At 46.4% G+C, this 18,260-nt stretch overlaps 1 protein-coding gene across 9 annotated transcripts in view; it reads left to right on the plus strand.

Moving 5' to 3' along the window:
* Positions 1–18,260, plus strand: part of EFCAB6 (EF-hand calcium binding domain 6) — a 333,133-nt gene that overhangs the window by 300,308 nt on the left and 14,565 nt on the right. For all 9 annotated transcript variants that reach the window (XM_037845944.1, XM_037845943.1, XM_037845941.1 and 6 more), the window contains 2 exons: positions 1,694–1,921; positions 17,381–17,611. In XM_037845944.1, the coding sequence (XP_037701872.1) occupies positions 1,694–1,921; positions 17,381–17,611 (459 nt within the window). The remainder of the gene's footprint in view (positions 1–1,693; positions 1,922–17,380; positions 17,612–18,260) is intronic.

Here is an 18,260-nt window from a genome sequence, read left to right on the forward strand (position 1 = left end):
TCCCAGAGTTAACATTTTAAAGAATTAAATTGTAATGTACAGTGTGCAACACAAGATTACAAGACAAAGAAACAGGAAATGATGCCCATCCAAAGGAAGAGAAAAAAATTCCAGAAAACATCAATGAAGAAGACCTGATTATCAACATACCAGAAACAGACTTTAAAAAATGGCCTTCAGTATGCATAAGGAGATGACAAAAAATACTCCTTTAAAGAATACCTGGATCCCTACCTCAGACTCTATAAACGTTTCGCTCACTAGGTTTATTCTTCAGAGACTTAAATCCTTTAGAGTGTTCCTATGCCCGCTAAGTCCCAAAACCCAGAAGGAATAGCCTCTTCAAGAACATCAACCAGATGTGTACCCTTTGCTCATAAAGTTGACACCCCTTTTCAACATGAACCAGTTAGGGTGGTCACCGCCTAAACATCCCTGAAGATTGGAAAGCGATTAAACTAGAGGAAGGAGTAACAACAGACAAGATGGAATTTAACAAAGGGTTATGAATACTGAATCTTTATATAATTTTCTTTTACTTAGTTGCTAGGGTATTAGAATAGCTAAAAGGAAAGAATTAAAATGGTGGAACTGTAACACATAGCATCCTTTGAAATTTGTCCTATATCTACTTGTTAAGTTATCATTTGAAAGCTATACCTTTTTGTATATATGTTATATTTCACAATAAGGAAATAACTGAAACCGTGGAACTGTACCCATAATATTCTTCGAAATTTTCTAACTACATGTTAAATTGCACTTGGAAGGTTATCACTTCTATGTATGTATGTTATATTCTACAATTAAAAAGTATGATTTTTAAAAGTTGTGATAAATCTGTGGGTTTGGCCATACAATGTACAAAGACATAATTTGTAACAGGGGCAGAGGGATACTATAGGAACAGTGTACGTGCATGCTATTGAAGTCAAGTTGGTGTCAAATCAAAAATGACTGCTACATATTTAGGATGTTAAATTTTAACTCCAAGGTAGCCACAAGGAAAATATATGAAAAATGCATCCAGATAGAAATGTGAAGGGTCTCAGGCTGAATGGGCGTCCCTCCTCTCGCCTCCCCAGCATCATCAGGACCCAGAAGCCGCCTCCCCGCCCAGGCTCCCACCGCCCGCAGAGTGGCGCAGAAAGCTGACCCGGGGCAGTGAGCCCGAGGGTGGCTGCCCACCCTGGGGAGGCCGCTCCAGCACAGCTCCCCACTGCACAAATTCCTCACTCACCAGGGGTCAAATCCGTGTGAGTCTTGAAAAGTTCCAGATGCAAGAGAACTCAGATTTAACAGTGGTACTGCAGCATGTCATCAAAAACTGCCTTTTAAATTCTAAGTGCTGTGAGCAAAGCAACTAAACTGAGGTCTTGGAGGGAAAATGGTCCAATCCATGCCCCTTGTTGATTCCCTTCCCTCCTGGAGCAGGTGCTCTCTGCATCCTGAACCCAAAGAGGGGAGGATGAGTGAGGAAATGAAAGGGAAGGTGTGCCTCTCAGAGCCTGGCCCTGCTTTCAGCTGAACCCGCATCCATGGTTAAATGCCAGTTTCAGCATCTGCCTTGTGTGCGTCCCTTTGCTCATCTTGCCTCTGAGCTGGTGCTCCCTGGGCCTTGCCGTGGGCCATGCATCCAGAAACGAGGTGATTTATTATTTATTAAATGGATTATCCATTCTTTTTTGTCCAGACTGCTGTCGAGTGGGCTGAGAAAATGCCGAAAGGCCCCCCACCTGTGTCTCCCAAAGAAAAGGCAAGGAGAGACCTCGTGGCGCGTCTTCGCAAAGCAGTGGCTTCCCGCTACGGTGCCATCGCACGGGAGTTTGAGAACTTCGACACCATGAAGACACACACTGCCTCCCGGGATGAGTTCAGGGCCATCTGCACCCGTCACGTCCAAATCCTGACAGATGAACAAGTAAGCAGTGCATTGGCTTGTCATCCTAAGCAGTGGAATATGGGCCAGCCAGTTTCCAGGGCTTCAATATCAGAGTTTAAGACCCTTCAGTATCTTTAAAACACTCAAAGTAATTGTATTTTTTTTCTCATCTTACTGAAGACTCAGGGGAACCTTCTGGTTTTGGAACAGGTATGAACTGCACCTTCCCGTTCAGGATGCAGCTAGTCTCAAATCAGTAGTAAATTGAATTAACCTCAGCTCCAACTACCACTGTCCTGATCATTCTGGGACCTAAGTAATCCAAAGAGGGTGATCAGTCTCTCCCCCCCTACTGAGTGGGGAGCACGGAGCCTTAAGTTGCTGCCACCCCCCCACCCCACCTCCGACTCCTCTACCCTCCCACCCCCTGCCCTGCTCCTTGCCACTCTGTGGCGTTGCTGTTGGCACTTTCGGACTCGGGGCTGCTGCTCTAAGCAGGCTGGAACTGCCCACTGCCCACCTGCAGTGCACCTCTCCACTGCCCACAGGATAGACCCAGAGCCCCCCACCCTAGGGTCTTCCTACCCATCACAGCACGCCCAGAGGAGGGACTCAGCCATCTCCTCCCTCGAGGACCGAGCTGGGCTCTTTTCTGCTCGAAGTCCCTGGCAGGCTGCTGCCCCGGGCTTCTTGGGCCCTCATGGCCTCGCAAGGCCAGGAGCACCTTGGGCACCCGTGCAGTGGGAGGGGAGGAGCTTTGGAAGAGAGCGCCCGTGCTGGGGGACTTTGGTCCATTGCGGCACTCAACCACCAGCCGGGGGAGCCGTGCCCTGCATGGCTGTGTTTCTGTGCCCCGAGTGCCACAACAGCACCTGGCACCAAAGGGTACAGCAAATCCTGATGGTGCACGGTGCCCCTCAGATGGTGTTGACATTCCCCACTGGTGCCCTGTCCCACCAGATGACCCTGAGCCCCGAGGATACAATTAGGGAAGCAGATTTCCCTTCACCCATAAAGTGCACTGCTCACAGACCCTCTCCAAGTCTCAAATGAAGCAATCCCCATCCCCACAGAATAATTCTGAGGATAAAGGAGATCCAAAGTCCCAACAAAAGCAACTCCACCTCTCTGCCACCTCCTGATTCTGCTCTGGCTCCAGCTCCAGGGAGCTTCCTGCAGATTTCCTGGGGAGCCCAGGGCCTCTTCCACTGGAAGGGTCACTCTTCCACCTCCTAAGTTGGGCCATTCTCATTTCTTCAGGTTTTCTAAGTAAAGACTGAAAGTATGCATGGCGAGGGGTGATTGTCACCCCCATGTCCCCCACACCCACTCAAGCCCCTGAACTCCCTGTCCTAAAAAATGAATTTGCTAAAGACAGTAATGTTATAAAAAGCAGGTTTAACTTGCCTCCTTTTTTAAAGACATTTTGGTATGATCATTTTTATGACGCAAAATAAAGTGCCATTTCCAAACAGTTCTATCCCATAGAGCAAGCTAGCTGAGCAAGATCTATATTTGCAAATAATTCTCTTCATTGGTGTAAATGAATGTGAGCCTTTCAAATTAATACAGTTGTGTTTATTGTTCTGTGGGGCCAGCTTGTAAAGGTTTTAGTGATAAGGGGTTTTACTAATAAAGGGTTTCATTTAATCTAAATAAGTAAAATTTCACTCTAATTATATATATCAATTAATGACATGCTGGCATCCATAACAGAGAATTTGATTTTAATTGTCCACTAAGAAAACTTCATCATCCCCAGCACATCAACCCCCCTCCATCGCCCCACCAAATAAGGCATTTATTTTTAAATGCTGTGTTTTAAAAATAAGCTGACGCATCTCAAACACAGCCTGCATCATGGAGAATCATTGAGAACATCAAACTCTGGCAGGCACCGTGGTTTAAGTTGGGTGATGATTAGCAGAAATCATGCTACTTTCAGGAAAGATGCTTCTGGATGACAAGCCGGGAAACACAAAGCAAAAGCCCTGCACCCCATATGTTTTCTCCTTGCATGAGTTACTTTGCCGATGACCTTCTTGGCTGAATAGCAGAATGTCTGTTAAAGTACAACGCAGAAATAATTTGCGCTCTTAACATGTCTAGACCCGTCGTGCCATTATTCGAGAGTTTGCTGATAGTGCTGGAATAATTAATAGCGACATCAAGCAGCTTTTCATGACTTAGTTTATCTACATTAGCATCCTTAAAGCTAACAGTCATGAATCTGAGGGGCCAGCTTTCTTGGCTTTTCTTGACTTGACTTTCTGTAAGTCAAGTAGGGGAAGTTGCACATCTTTTGAAACCTTTTGGTGCAATTAACCTTGCAAGAAAAGGAGAGCGACTTTCAGAGCAGATGGAGTTGGAAAGGGATGGTCTTCAAGGCTCTGCATAAAGCATGTTACAAAGGCTTGGTCAGTGCTTAAGAAGATAGAGACCCACAGTGAGCGCCTCCAATTTAGATCAGTCTGTAACAATCACATGAGGATGTTCTATTTGCAGTTATGTTAGGGAAAGGAACTGTTAAACATTTCTGAACACTTGATATGTGGTATTTCTAAAACTGACACCCCCTAGGAAATGAGAAAAAGCTGACAAATAACAAAACAATCCTTTAGGCAGGCAGGCAGGCTTGGGTTTTAACCCTGCTTCTGCCCTTTGGACAGGTAACTCAGCGTCTCTGAACTTCCATATCTGCCCTTACACGCCACAGGCTCTTGCAGGTACCCTCCCTCTGACCAGGTGGAATTTCAGCCTTCCCAGCCCTTGCTCGCTGCTGCCTCTGCCTGCTCGTGTCCCTTGCATCTTATCCCTCCTTCCACACTCACTCAGCCTTTCCTGACCTCACTTTTGCCTAGTGGAACTGGCCCCTCCCAATTTTGGACCTGCCTGAGCTCCCAATCTCTTAGCTGAGCCCTATATGCCTCTCCTGCAAGTACGTAGGCACCTAGCTATCTTGACCACACAGTGAGTGCTCTGCAGGCAGCATACAGCTCTTCTTTTATTCATTTACGGAGCCCACTGTGCTCCTAACCTCCAGGGAGCTTGCATGCAGGAAAGGGAGAGAGAACTCAAACACTAATTGTACATTATGTATGGAGCTACAACCTGCTCCCTGCTGTGAAGGGAGAGGCACACACTGAGAGAACAAAGCAGGGGCCTGGCCTAGACTCAGAGCTCGGGGGAGGGGGACACGAGGTTGGGATCCTGGGAGTCACCTCTGACGATGAACGATGAACAGGAGAGAGCAGTGCAGCCAGAGGGAGCAGCCCAGATGCAGGAGGGGCGAGCATGCTGCCTTAGAGCTGCTGTGAGCAGGCCAGTGTGCAAAGTACTCTGCCCTCATGGAGCTTACATTCTGGGGGCAGACAGTATATGGAAAGTATATAGTATGTGAGATGGTGATAAGTGCTATAGAGGGAAAAAAAAAAAAGAAAGTGGGATAGGGATAGGGAAAGGGTGAGGGGGGTGCAGTTTTAAATCAGGTTGTCAGGGCAGCTCACTAAGAAGGTGAACTTTGAGTAAAGACCTGGGGTGGAGGGGCCTCTCCAGGTGGGTATCTGGGAGCAGATCCCGGTGGCTGCGGAGGTGAGAAGTGGCTGGATTATGAGTGTGTTGTAGAGTTGAAGCCAAGAGGATTTGCTGGTGGATATGGGGTGGGGGTGGGGGAAGTCTGTAGACATTGGCCAGAAGAACCAGAAGGGTGCAGGAGCCAGGAACAGACAGGGGGGCTGCAGGTGGAGCAAGTTTGGAGGTGGGGCAGTGGAGATCAGTAGTTTGGTGCTGGCCATTGTGAACGTCCAAGCAAAGACGTGGAGCGGGCAGTTGGACAGTGTTGATCCTAGAGGAGAGTCCACAGGAGGTACACCCTTGGGAGTCACGGGGCACAGATCATCGTTTAGGCCTGGGGGTCAAGAGATGGAGGAAGGTGAGTCCCAGGACCTTCCGAGGCTGACAAGTCAGGGAGATGAGGAAGAACCAGCAAAAGGGCCTGAGGAGCCGCCAGAGAAGTGGGAGGAGAACATGGAGGATTTCCGGGCGTGACACTTTGTCACCAGTGTGGGCGCGCATGCAGGCACGTGTGCTCCCTTTGATCAAAAAGTCTTTACTTTGATGTAACCAAATGTTTCTCTCTTTCCATCTGCGGTTACCACCTTTGAGCTCTGGTTAGGAAATCCTCATCCATCCCACGGTCATGAAGACATTAACCTGTATTCTCTTCTAAAGGTTTTTAAGTTTTTGTTTCACTTTATGCTGTGAATATACCTGAAATACATTTCTCTTCACACTAAGAGGTAGGAATCCAATTCAGTGGTTCTCCATATGGATGGCCAATTTTCCCAACACCATTTTTTCTAATTGTTCATGGTTTCCTCTCTTATCTGCAACACCAGCTCTGTCATATACAAGATTCTTGTGTATGTTCAAGTCTGTTTCTGGACTCTTCATGCAGTTCTGCTGGGCTTTCTGTCTGTCCTTGAATTAATACCTCCCTTCTAAATGAGTTTAGATTTATAGGTCTTGATGTCTGGAAGGGAAGCCCCCACACCTTGCTCATTGTCCTCAGGAAAGTCTGGGTCTGTCTTAGTCCTTTGCTTTCCGCAGGCATTTTAGGATCATCCAGTCAGTTTCCACAAGGAACCTCATTGAAGTTTTATTGGAATTGCATTGCCTTTATGTTACTTTGGGCCTAACTGACATCTTTTCAACATTGAGCCTTTCTATCTGTAGACATGTTACTGTCTTTAATTTAGTACTACAGTTTTCTGCCCAGACGTCTTTTGCGTCCTTAAATTATTTGTATTTTTATTTTAGTAAGATATTTTTAGTACAAATGGTATCTTCCTAAGTTACATTTTCTGTTTGTTACTGGTGTAGCCACCTTGCTAAATTCTCTTGTTAATTCTAATAATATCTGTCAATAGTGACAGTCAGTATTTCTTTTCCAATCCATATCTCTTTTACTTCTTTTTCTTGCTTTATAGGAAGGGTTAGAACCTCCAGTTCAATGTTCAATGGAAACTGATAGTGGACCTCTTTGTTTTGACCTTAATTCTAACAGAAATGCTTCTAACACTCAAAATTAAATATGATGTTTTCTCTAGTATTTTTTTTTTTTAGATATGCTTTATCAAGTATAAGAAGTTCCTTCCTAGGCCTATTTTTCTAAGAGATGTTAACTGTGAGGGGCTATTGAATTTTATCAAGTTCTTTCCCTGTACTGATTGAGATTGTCAGGTAGTTTTTCTCATTCAGTTTCTTAATATGGTGAATTCTAATGTTAAACCAAACTTGTATTCCTGGTATAAGCTTAATATGATCATGATTATATTTAAAGTGTTTTTACAATACTAGAGTCAGTTTGCAGCTTTTTTGTGTATAATTTGCATGAGTGATGTTCATGAGTGATGTTAATCTGTAACTTTCTTTTCTTCTACTGCATCTGGCTTTGGTTATCAATATCATACTAGCTTCATAGGTAGGTGTTCCAGTTTGCTGAAGCTGCTGTTATGCAAAATACCAGAAATGGATTGGGTTTTATAACGGGGGTTTATTAGGTAACAAATTACAGTTCTAAGGCCATAAAGTGGTCCAATTAAGGCATCAACACAAGGATACCTTCAACTGAAGGAAGGCTGATGCATCCGGAGCACACTCTGTCAGCTGGGAAAGCATGTGGCCAGCGTCTCCTGGTCCTTTGCTCCTGGGTTGTGTTTCAAAGTGGCTTTCTTCAAAGTCTCTGGGCTTCAGTCTCTCTTAGCTCCTGTGCATCCTTGCTTGTTCTCCCAGGGCGTTTCTCTCAGCATCTGGGCAAACTCTGGGCTTCATCTCTTAGCTTAGCATCTCCAAACGTCCTTCTGCCTGCATCTCCAAGCGTCTCCAAGCGTCAGTTTGTCAGCATCTCTTAAGGATTCCAGTGAACCAATCAAGACCAACCCTGAATGGGCGGGGTCCACACCTCCATGGAAATAACCCAATCAAAGGTTCCACCCTAATCAACAGACTAATAAGTCTGCCCCCACAAGACTGTATTAAGAATATGGCTTTTCTGGGGAATATAATATATCCAAACCACACAGTGGGGTTTGGAGTTATTCTGTCATTTTCTGTTTTCTGGAAGAGCTACCAGCTTCTTGAAATTGAGTAGAAAGGCCTGTAAAAGCCTTCTGGGCCCAGTGTTTCTTTATGGGAAGATTTTTAACTATTGATTTTTTTTTTTAGTTGTTACAGGGTTTATTCAGACTTCCTTCTTTTTGAGTCGGTTTTGATGAGTATATTTTTTACAGGAATTTTTCCACTTTCCTCTCGCTAACCTTAAAATTTATTGGCATAAATTTGTTGAAAATATCCTTTTCATCTCTGCTGCATCTGTCATTACACCTCCTTTCTCATTCCTGATATATTTTCTCCTGGCTTAACCTTACCAAAATTTGCCTGTTTTAAATTCTTTCCAAGAATCAATTTTTAGTTTCATTGAGTCTGTTACTTCTTAGTTTTCTGGTTTATTAATCTCTGCTCTTATCTTCCATGTCTTATTTCTTCTGCTTTTCTTAAATTAGATGCTAAGCTTTTTAATTGCAGATTTTTTTTCTTAATGAACACTTAAAACTATATATTTCCTTCCAATTACCACTTTAACTGCGTATAGTTTTTGATATGTAGTTTTTTTTCATTATTTCAGTTCTCCAGAATTTTTATTTCCATTTTGATTCCTTCTTTGATTCATGAAACATTTAGAAATATGCTTTTCTGTTTCCAAATGGATGAGTATTTATAAATTATTAACTTATAAATTACTACATTTGATTAGAGAATGTAATCTGAATTATATCAGTTCTTGGAAATATTTTGAGATGTAGTGTGTTTGTCAATTTTTAATATAATGTTTGTTATTACTATCCTTTAAAGCATCTTTATATCCCTTTGTCTCCTTGATCTGTCAATCACTGACTGAAGGTATGTCAAAATCCACCACTGTGATGGTGGACTTATCAATTTCTTGTAATTGTGTTGACTTTTATTTTATATACAGGTTTTTTTTAATTAATTACATACATATTTAGAATTGTTATATCCTCCTAGTGAATCGAACCTTTTAACATTATGTAAAAGCCTTCTTTATTCCCTGGAAAATAGTTTTTTAGCTTAAAGTCCTGTTTTGCCTAATATTAATTAACTATCCCAGCTTTCTTTTGTTTAATGTTTGCTTGATGTATCTATTTCCAACTTTTTTTATCTTCACCCTCTGCAATATGGTTTTGTGTGTATTGTTATAAACAGAATATAGCTGGATTTCAAAAAGTCCAATCTAATAATCTTTGACTTTTATTTGGCATGTTTGGTTCATTTACATTATTGTGATTACTGATATTGAATTTCTTTCTGCCCAGCTAACATTGAGTTGTCTATTTAACAACCCATCTCTTTCTATTTTAATCTCCTTTCTTCTTTTGAATTGTGCTTTTTTAATGACTATATTCCTTCTATTTGTTTGGAAGCTATGTATCTATTTCTGTTTAGTAGTTATTTCCCTTGAAAATTTACTATATCTAATCAAACAAAGTCTAACATTTAATAGCATCTCCATTGTCCCCCAGGCATACAAGGAATATGTTTCAAGTTTCAAGTTTCATGTTATTGTTATTCAATATTTTAGATCTCTTATTACTTCTCTACAAATTAAACCTTAGACTGATTTTTTTATACAGTTGATGTTTAGTTAGTGTTACCTTCATATTTATCAGTTTTGTTGTTGTTTTGGGTTGTTTTGCCCAACACCCCCCCACCCCCTACATCTTAGTAGACCTTTTTTCTGGGATCATTTTCTTTCTTCATGATATGTCTTTAGGCATCGTCTGTTGATGGCAACCTCTCTCAGTTGTTATCTGACAAGGTATTTTGCCATATTCCTTGAAAGGTATTTTTCTGGATAGAGAATTGTGGATTGGCAGCAATTTTCTCTCAACACTTTAAAATCATTTTACTGTCTTCTGGCTTCCATTGTTGTTTTTAAGATCATGTCTTGGTGTTGTGCAAGACACACTCCCTGAATCGGAAACTCTGTGGGTAGACCCAGCCATCTGCAAATTAATAAGCCTCTGGATGATATGCCGAAGTTGGAGAACCACTGTTGTATTCTATCTTCAAGTTCATCACTTCTCTCATCCACTGTGTCTGATCTATATAACATTTAACCCATACATTGGTTATTTAAAAAAATTCAATTATTACCTTTTCATTTCAAGGAGTTCTATGTACTTATCATTTCAAATCTGTCTGACCAGTTTTGATGGTACCTTACTCCTTGCTCATTTTTAATACCAATGTTTACTTTTTTCACTATTTTATACCTAATTGTTTTATATTGTCTAATACCTGAAGTCTAAATCTGCCTTAGCTTATTTTTGCCAACTCACATTCATGGTGACTTGTGTCTCCAGGTGTGTGGTGATTATTTCATCAAGAGCTTATATTTGGTTGACTTTAATCTGGGGGAATCATGAGGAGCGTGGAGTGAAGAGGGTTTTCTCCAAAGATGACTTGAGCTGGCTTCTTCCAGGTGCCGCTTTAGTTCCTCCATCTTGACATTCCGTGATGGAGAGGCCAAAATGGATTCACACTCCAGCCCCTCCATTGGCAGCGTTTTCACTGAAGCTCTCGCCCTTCATTGACCTTCAGGTGACCTTCGGGTGACCTGGCTGTTTCTGCAGCACCTCCACCTCAGCTCCTCAGTTTTGCCCAGGCCCCAGCTCTGTCTCCCCTCTCCCAAGGGCTTTAACACCCAAACTTTGGGCTCTCAGGATTGGCTTTTGCCCAGGGTAGTACCTGACTTTCAAATTTGTGTTCACCTTTAGCAGATCTTCTGGACCTTAGAGACTTACTGCATGTCCTTGTGGACTCTAAAATGCATTTAAAAATATGTTTTAAAAAGCTTTTCTCCATCAAGTGGCTATTTTGTGGAGGAGGGCTTATCAGAATGACTAGACCTCCCCTTTCTGAGATCTCTTTAAATGATAAACTGTTGAGGAGTCAGGCTTTCATTTTCTAGACTGACGATCTTCAAGGATCTTTTATTGTGGGTTTCTATTTGTACTGTATTATCACTAGAAGACATGATCCAAATCTCTCTCCTTTTTTCTGATTTATTTGGAGACTTCCTTTGTTGCTTTGTGTGTTGTCTGGGATTCTTAGCTGCAGGAGGAGATATTATGAAGAGTATTTGGATCTCTCAGAAGCTCTGGAAGGGCTGGGGAACCAGTGAGGGTGCCCTCACTGCCAGGGACCATGGCAGCCAGGAGAACCCGGCCACACCACAGGACGCTTCCTCCCCACGAAAACCCCACTGCCGTGGCCAGCAGTGTGCTCGGCATCTGTGGGGCAAAGGACGGGACAGGGAATCAAGCACCTCTGCTAGGGGCTCACAAGGAGAGCTCATCTCCCAGTGGCTGCCCTGCCCCTGGCTCATTTCTCCTTCCAGGTCTCTGGGAAAGGGGAACTGGGAGCTGTAGCCCCTGCCCTTCCAGCCTCTGCAGTGCAGGAAGGCGCACCAGAAGGCAAGGCTCTGGGGATCCAGGGAGGATGGCCAAAGGGATGAGCAGAGGGCAGGGAGCACAGAGGCGGCTAAGCTGGCGTCACTGTGTTCTATCTACTAAACAAAGGGCGAGGTTAGCAGCTGAGCATCAGGGGGCATACTGGATAATTAAGGAGAGGAGAAGACATTAAATAGCCATCACCAAGAATGGGAAAGCTCATGTCCTGGGGACGGGTAGGAGTATAGGAGTTTTCCCAGGTCAGTTCAGTGGAGGGAGCGGGGCAAGGGAAGGACAAGTTAGAAGTACTTGTGTGGAATTCAGGCTGGTTCAGAAGGGAAGTGGGGGTGGCCAGGGTGACAGACAGGGCAGTCGAAGTGGCAGGGTGGGTGGCTGGAAGGTCTCGGGAGGGAGGGCGTGCCAAAGCAGGGGAGCAGAGAACACAAGGTGGTCAGAGAGGAAGGTTTAGACTTGAGATTTTAGGGGTGCGACAGACATTGGTGACACCTCAGTGGCAGAGGAGAAGCCAAGGAACTGAGAAGTCAAAGTGTTGCTGGGAGCACCCATGTGACTCCAGGGATACCGAAGTTGCCAAGCTAAACAACAGAAGCTGTTGCAGAGAGGAAAAGAGTGAGCCTGCAAGACATGGTGTCCAGCTGCGGGGCGGGCTAAGGAGGGCCTGAAGGTGGGCAGGGGTTCTCGTGGGTGGCAGGAGGCAGAGCACCTTCCCTCGAGAGGGCCGTGGAGAAGCAGCACCCTCGGGGACCTCAGGCTTCACTTGGAGCCCAGAGTTTCTTAGAGGAGGCAGAGGATGTCAGGTTTTGCTGGGGATGTGGAGAGAGCACCCCAGGGTGCAGTGGAAGGGGTGGGGCTGGGGAGGGAGGATGCAGGGAGAGCCAGAGCAGAAGGAACCCACTTTATTTTTACCTTTTTTAGTAGGATCTTTAGCATTTTTAAAATTCTGCTTTATATTTTTAACAAAGTCGAAAGTTGACTAACGTCTCTGTCCTCCTCCTGACCATACTTTAACTCACCTCCAAAATCCACTCCCCGGGTTCCTTGTTAATATGCTTGAAATTCAATCCCAGCTTGTTTGCAAATACACACAAAAATGTATTATTTGTATTAGAATATACAGGTTGGGTTGCTGTAACAAACACACTAGAAGATGCCCTGGCTTGAATAAAATGGAAGTGTGTTCTCTCTCGCCTGCAAGTTGGCTGGGCAGTTGACTGGTGTGGCAGCCCCAGAGTATCAGGGACCCAGGCTGTCAGTCTCACTCTTGCCTTCCTGAGCATGTGGCTGCTCCAGCTCCCCCTTTCCAGCCAGTGGGAAAGGGTGGAAGGAAAGAGAATCCTCCTTCCCTTTAGAAGAACCATTCAGAAACCTCCCATATCACTTCTGTTCACATCTCATTAGCAGGAAGGTGGTCACAGGGCCACACCTAACTGCAAAGAAGGCTGGAAGGTGCAGTCTTAAACTGGACAGCCACAAGTCCATCTAAAACTAATATTACTAGAAGGCTTACCAGTTACCAGTTAAAACGTCCATATCTGTAGAAAAAGAGGAGAATGGCTATTGGTGGAATACCAGTAATCTCTGCCACATTTCTGTAAATCAATGAATTTTTTTAGTTTTACAACATGTTTCACTGTTTCTTTACCCTCAGCTACATCTCATACCCCACACCTGCCTTCTGGTTTACTTTTCTTTTTGATAAAGTACACCTTCGCTTGCTCTTTCAGGGAAGAGGAGGCCTGAGCGTTTCTCTATTTTACTCTAATTCATTAAAGATAGTTTGGCTGGGGATAGAACTCTGGGTCTGCAGCTCCCCTCCCTCAGTGCTGGGAAGAGATCTCTCTCCTGTCTCCCAGGTAGATCTCAAAGAGGAAGAAAGGAAGGATCTGAGCTTCCTCTGCCCAGTTCATTTTGCCAAAACCCTCCTGTGAGATAAATCATGAGGTTGAGGAATGAGGCAGAAAGGAGCTAGGGGTGTTGTTCTAATATGTCCCCTGACATCACACACACACACACACACACATGCACACATGCACATACTCAGCTCACCTGGTAGCCTCTCCTTTGCCCCATCCTCACCAAAAAGAAGTTTTGTAGATTCTTAGCCTGGTCCTAAGGGACAGACAGCGCCAAACCTAGTCCTTGTCCTCAGTAGCTAGTGCACATCTGTGCCCCCTTGCAGCACAGGCCCAGGGCCAGATCCCCCCTGGGTGAGTCATGGGCTAGGTGCTCAGTTCTAATTTGCATGTGGATGCATCTTGCCCCTGTTCCTAAAGGGACACCAAGACCCAGCCCCACTGCCTGTACCACAGCCTGCTCCTGTGGGCCCCACCCAACCTTGGCCTCTAGTGCTGGGGTCTCACCTTCATTTCTAGTCCATCCTGACATCTCTGTTGCACTTGAAGAAGGAAATGTATTTTTCTTTAACAATTTCCATCTCCCTGCTGAATTCTTCCATATGTCCTTGCACATTTCCCCCCTTTTCCACTAGATCCTTCAGTGTATTAATCAGAGTTGTTGTAAAGTCCTTGTCTGGCAGTTCCCACGTGCAGGTCATCTCTGAGTCAGGTTCTGTTGATTGCTCTATCTCTTGGCAATCAGTTCGGTGTTTTCTTGCATGTGTGTTGGGGGGATTTTGTTTATTATTATCAGATGCCAGATGTCATGCATAAAAGAACAGCAGAGACTACAGTATGCCTGGAAATGGGCATGCCTCTTTTTCTGTCAGTTCCTTAGTGTGTGGGGCCGGGTTCACCTGGTCAGTACTGAGCTGCTGTGCTCACCCTCAGGGCACCCATGTGTCTGATTCTGTCAGGTGAGGGTTGCCGTTTCCATGTGCTCAGTGTGGGGTGGGCGATGCTGGAGGGTTGTCTCAGTGTTCCAACTCCCCCACAGCTTTCAGCAGTGCCTACACATCTGCGCAGAGAGGGGTCTCTGTCCACACCTCTTGGTGCCAGACTCACAATGGGGGTGTGGGAGTTTCTTGATATTCCTGGTCCAGCCTCAATTTTAGGCAGAGCCTGACGTTCCAACATCCCTGCCTTGTACCTGTGGGGGTCTTGGGCAGGAGACAGTTTCCTGGCCCTGCCCAGTGGTTGCTGGCCTCTGCTTTGTGCTGGTGCAGATCCTGGGCCCGGAGACCGGGCCGCTTCTCTGCCAGGCATGGGTGGCCTTTGCTTCTACCCTCTCGCCAGAAGCAGAGGATCTGAGCCTGGTTCCTGGGGGTTGGAAGGAGGGGCTCCTACCCCTGTCCTAATGACAGAGGGATTTTCTTCTGTTTCTTCCCCAGCAGCCTTGGAGATGAGGGGATTGCCGCACCTCCCCCAGACCCCAGGGGCTTAAGGCCTCTGCTTCCAGTGTGGTGAGGGTCTGGAGAGGTGGGCAGTGTCCTCTACCCCACCCATCTCTGGAGGCAGGCTGGCTCCACCGAGGGGCCTCTCCCCAGTCTCCGGGCTGCCCTGGCTTTCTTGTGGGGCAAGCCCTGGTAGAGGTCTTGGAGAAGAGCTTGAGAGGGAGCGTGAACTCGCTTCATGTCAGGGTCCCCCACTTATCCAAAACTGATAGGCCGGCCCACCCTTGGGGTTTCTGAGGGCCGCCGCAACCAATTCCAGAATCCAGGAGGCTCAAGGAAACAGACATTCATTCTCTCCCAGTGCTGGAGGCCGGAAGTCTGAAATCCAGGCGGGGAACAGTCCTGCCTGGCCTCTCCCAGCTTCTGAAGTGGCTTGGCATCCCGGCGTTCCGTGACCTGTGGACACATCACTCGCGTCCCTGGCTCCTCCATATGTCTCTGTGGTCTGTGTCTATGTCTGTGTCTCTTCTTGTAAGGATACTGGTCACTGGATTTAGGGCCCATCCTAATCCAGTATGACCCCATCTTAATTTACCCAGTTACATTCACAAAGACCCCATTTCCAAATCAGACCACGTTCACACATACCAGGGATTAGGATGTCAGCTTATCTTTTGGGGACATACAGTTCAACCCACAATTCTTGACCTATAGGAATGTGTTAAAATTGTTGCCCATTTTTAGCTCCTCTCTCCTGCAGCCGCCGCCATTCCTCCCACACTCTGCCCGGGTTGAGAGTTCCTGGGTCTGGAATTCAGTCCCCTTGATTCCCCATGACCTTAGCTTTCTGAAGGGTTCGAGAAAAGTTCTGGTTTTATGGATTATTTGGCTTTTTCTTATTGTTAGGAGGGAGCAATGTTCTCTTGCAGCCTCTTCTTTCTCCTCTTCTTTCGCCTCTTCATGAAAGCCTTTCATGATCACATGAGCACAACAGTGGTTGGCACCTCCTGTCTGTCACGCTTTGTTGCATTTTTATTTTTAAAGTGTTTTTCTCTTGGATTCAGATCAGGCTTATCATCTAAGTCTTTCCAAAAGTTTAGCAGTTGAACAAACATTTATTGAGCACCTACTATGCACCAGACCCTTTGCAAGATGCTTAACACTTAAAGATGAATCTAAGAGGACCCTTCAGGGAGTTTCCAGGCCAGGGCAGGGCGTGTTGCAGGATCCCGCGGGAAGGTGTCCAGGTGGGATGGGGCACAGCAAAGTGCACACCTGCCCGGCCGGTGGGCAGCGGGCATGGAAAGCTGAGTGCTGTTGGGGTGAGTTGCTCTGCTTGGTGGCTGTGAGGTCTCGGACGTCAGGGCCACTTTTTCTTGGGCCCCTCACTTCCACTCCAACAGATTTTCCTCTCTGGTCACCATTGAACCACCATGAAAGTACACACATGTGAAATGATGGAACTACATGCACACTTCGCACCCAAGTCAACGTCTTGGTATTGATGTGGTCTATAGTTACATGAGAAGTAACTGTATTTTTGGGGAAGCTGAGGGTAGGATACAGGCTACCTCTGTATGAATTCTCCTTGCAAGTTCCTGTGAATCTGTAATTATCTCAAAATTAAAAAAAAAAAAAAATTAAACGAAGAATATTGTCCCAAACTAAACCGCTTTGCCTTTTCAGGGCCCAGAACATTCTCCCTCCTCTTCCTCACCCTCCTCCCTACTTCATTTCAGGAATTTCAAACAGACCTAGATGTGGTCACTTTTAATTTTGCTTTTGGAAAATGCCGGTGGAGATCCAGAAGCCACCTCGGTTTCTGGCGAAACCCAGGCCCCCAAGGGGAGCTCGGGATGGAGGAAGGAAACAGAAGCCGAGCCGTCCCTTTGCCGCTGGGAGAGCCGCTGCTCCTGGCAGCTTGTGCCCAAGGCTGGGGCCTCCTTCAGGCTTCAGGGGCTGTAAAAAAAATCAAAGTGGAAGGAAGTTACCGCTCTTCTTGCCTCCCTAAAAGCCCTCAAGTCATCCAAGTAGCTCATTTAGGATGCATTGAGTCATTTTGTTTTATCAGCGCGGCCGTGTGGTTCTGAGACCGTCTGTGGCATCAGACAGTAACAATATAAAGCCATAAAATTCTCTCCAGTTTTCCAAATGCCTCCCTTTTCATCTTGCGAGAAGACATTTTTTGCCCTTAGGGTGAAATAAATTGTTGATGCAAACACAGTGGCTGGGGGCCACGTCACCCATTGAGCTGTTTGCACAACTCAGGGGTACCTGGAAGAATGAGAAATGGGCCTGGCTGGGGCTTCCCTGGGACGAAGGTGGGCCGGAGGTTTGATTTGCATTTTCTCCTAAAATGTTCTTATATACTGCAGCTCAGCCGCCGTGACTAATCGCAAGATTTAATGGTCTTAAACTGCTCACTAAGGGCCCAATTCAATTAAAAAATGTCCTGCGGAAGCCATGAATAACCCTCTCGTCTTTGCTTCTCCAGTCTTCCAGAGGCTTCCAGAGGCTTCCAGCGGGCGGAGGCCGGGTGGGTTTTTTCCCTTTGTAATTTTTTTTGTCACCTCGGGCCCCGGACCCCTGCCTCTGCGCTGGGGGTCGCTGGGTTCTCCCACTCACGCGGGGCCATGACTTGTGCTTCCTCGCCAGTTTGACCGACTCTGGAGCGAGATGCCAGTGGATGCCAAAGGGAAGCTGAAGTACCAGGACTTCCTGAGCAGGTTCAGTTCAGGGAAGGCAGAGACCCCGCTGGCAACCAGCAACTCGGGCAGGGCCCAGAGGGGCAGCAGTGTGCCCCTCGGCTCAGGGGGCATCAGGTCTGTGGCATCCTCGCCCACTGGAGACCTACAGGAAGGGCCCAAGTCCCGGAGTCACCCCTGCGTGAGTACCGTACCCAAGCTGCTGCCCATCAGCCCAGGGGTCTTCGGGTGGGACCAAGGGTTTGCTCGGGGTGTGGGTGACTGAGAAGGTGGGATGTCCACTGGGTGGGGAGAAAGCGGGAAGGGGATGTAAGGTCAAGGGCAGGGAAAGAGTTGGGTAGAGAGGAGTAGGGGGACACAGAGGGCAAGGCGGGCAAGGCGGACTGGCAGGGGGAGGAGAAAGCCAGCAAGTGTGGGCAGTGCCACAGGCCTCCCTGGGTCCGGAGGGTAATAACCGCGTCATAAATAGCTCCATGGTGGGGGGGGGGGCCTACTTACGCCCCAGTGCCCAAACATCAGCGTTATACCCATTTTACAGTTGAAGAAACCGAGGCCCCTCGGTTAGACATGGAGAATAGGGATTTTAAACCCAGGCCCATCTCCTGCATGGCTCTGACCCCTGACACCCTGGCCTGGGTCACAGACTGTCCTGACGCCTGATATCCCTGCCTGGGTTACAGGACATGGCCCTGACCCGTGACCCCTGGCCTGGGTCACAGATCCCTGGGCTGAGCTGCCCGGCCTGCGATGGAGAAAGGTGGCTGGCCTCCTGAGGCTCTTTCCTCATCTGCAGAAAGGAGTGACAGTATCTCTAGGGAAGAGTGGTTGAG

The sequence above is a fragment of the Choloepus didactylus genome, chromosome 8 (assembly GCF_015220235.1).
Source record: "Choloepus didactylus isolate mChoDid1 chromosome 8, mChoDid1.pri, whole genome shotgun sequence".
Lineage (NCBI taxonomy): Eukaryota > Metazoa > Chordata > Mammalia > Pilosa > Megalonychidae > Choloepus > Choloepus didactylus.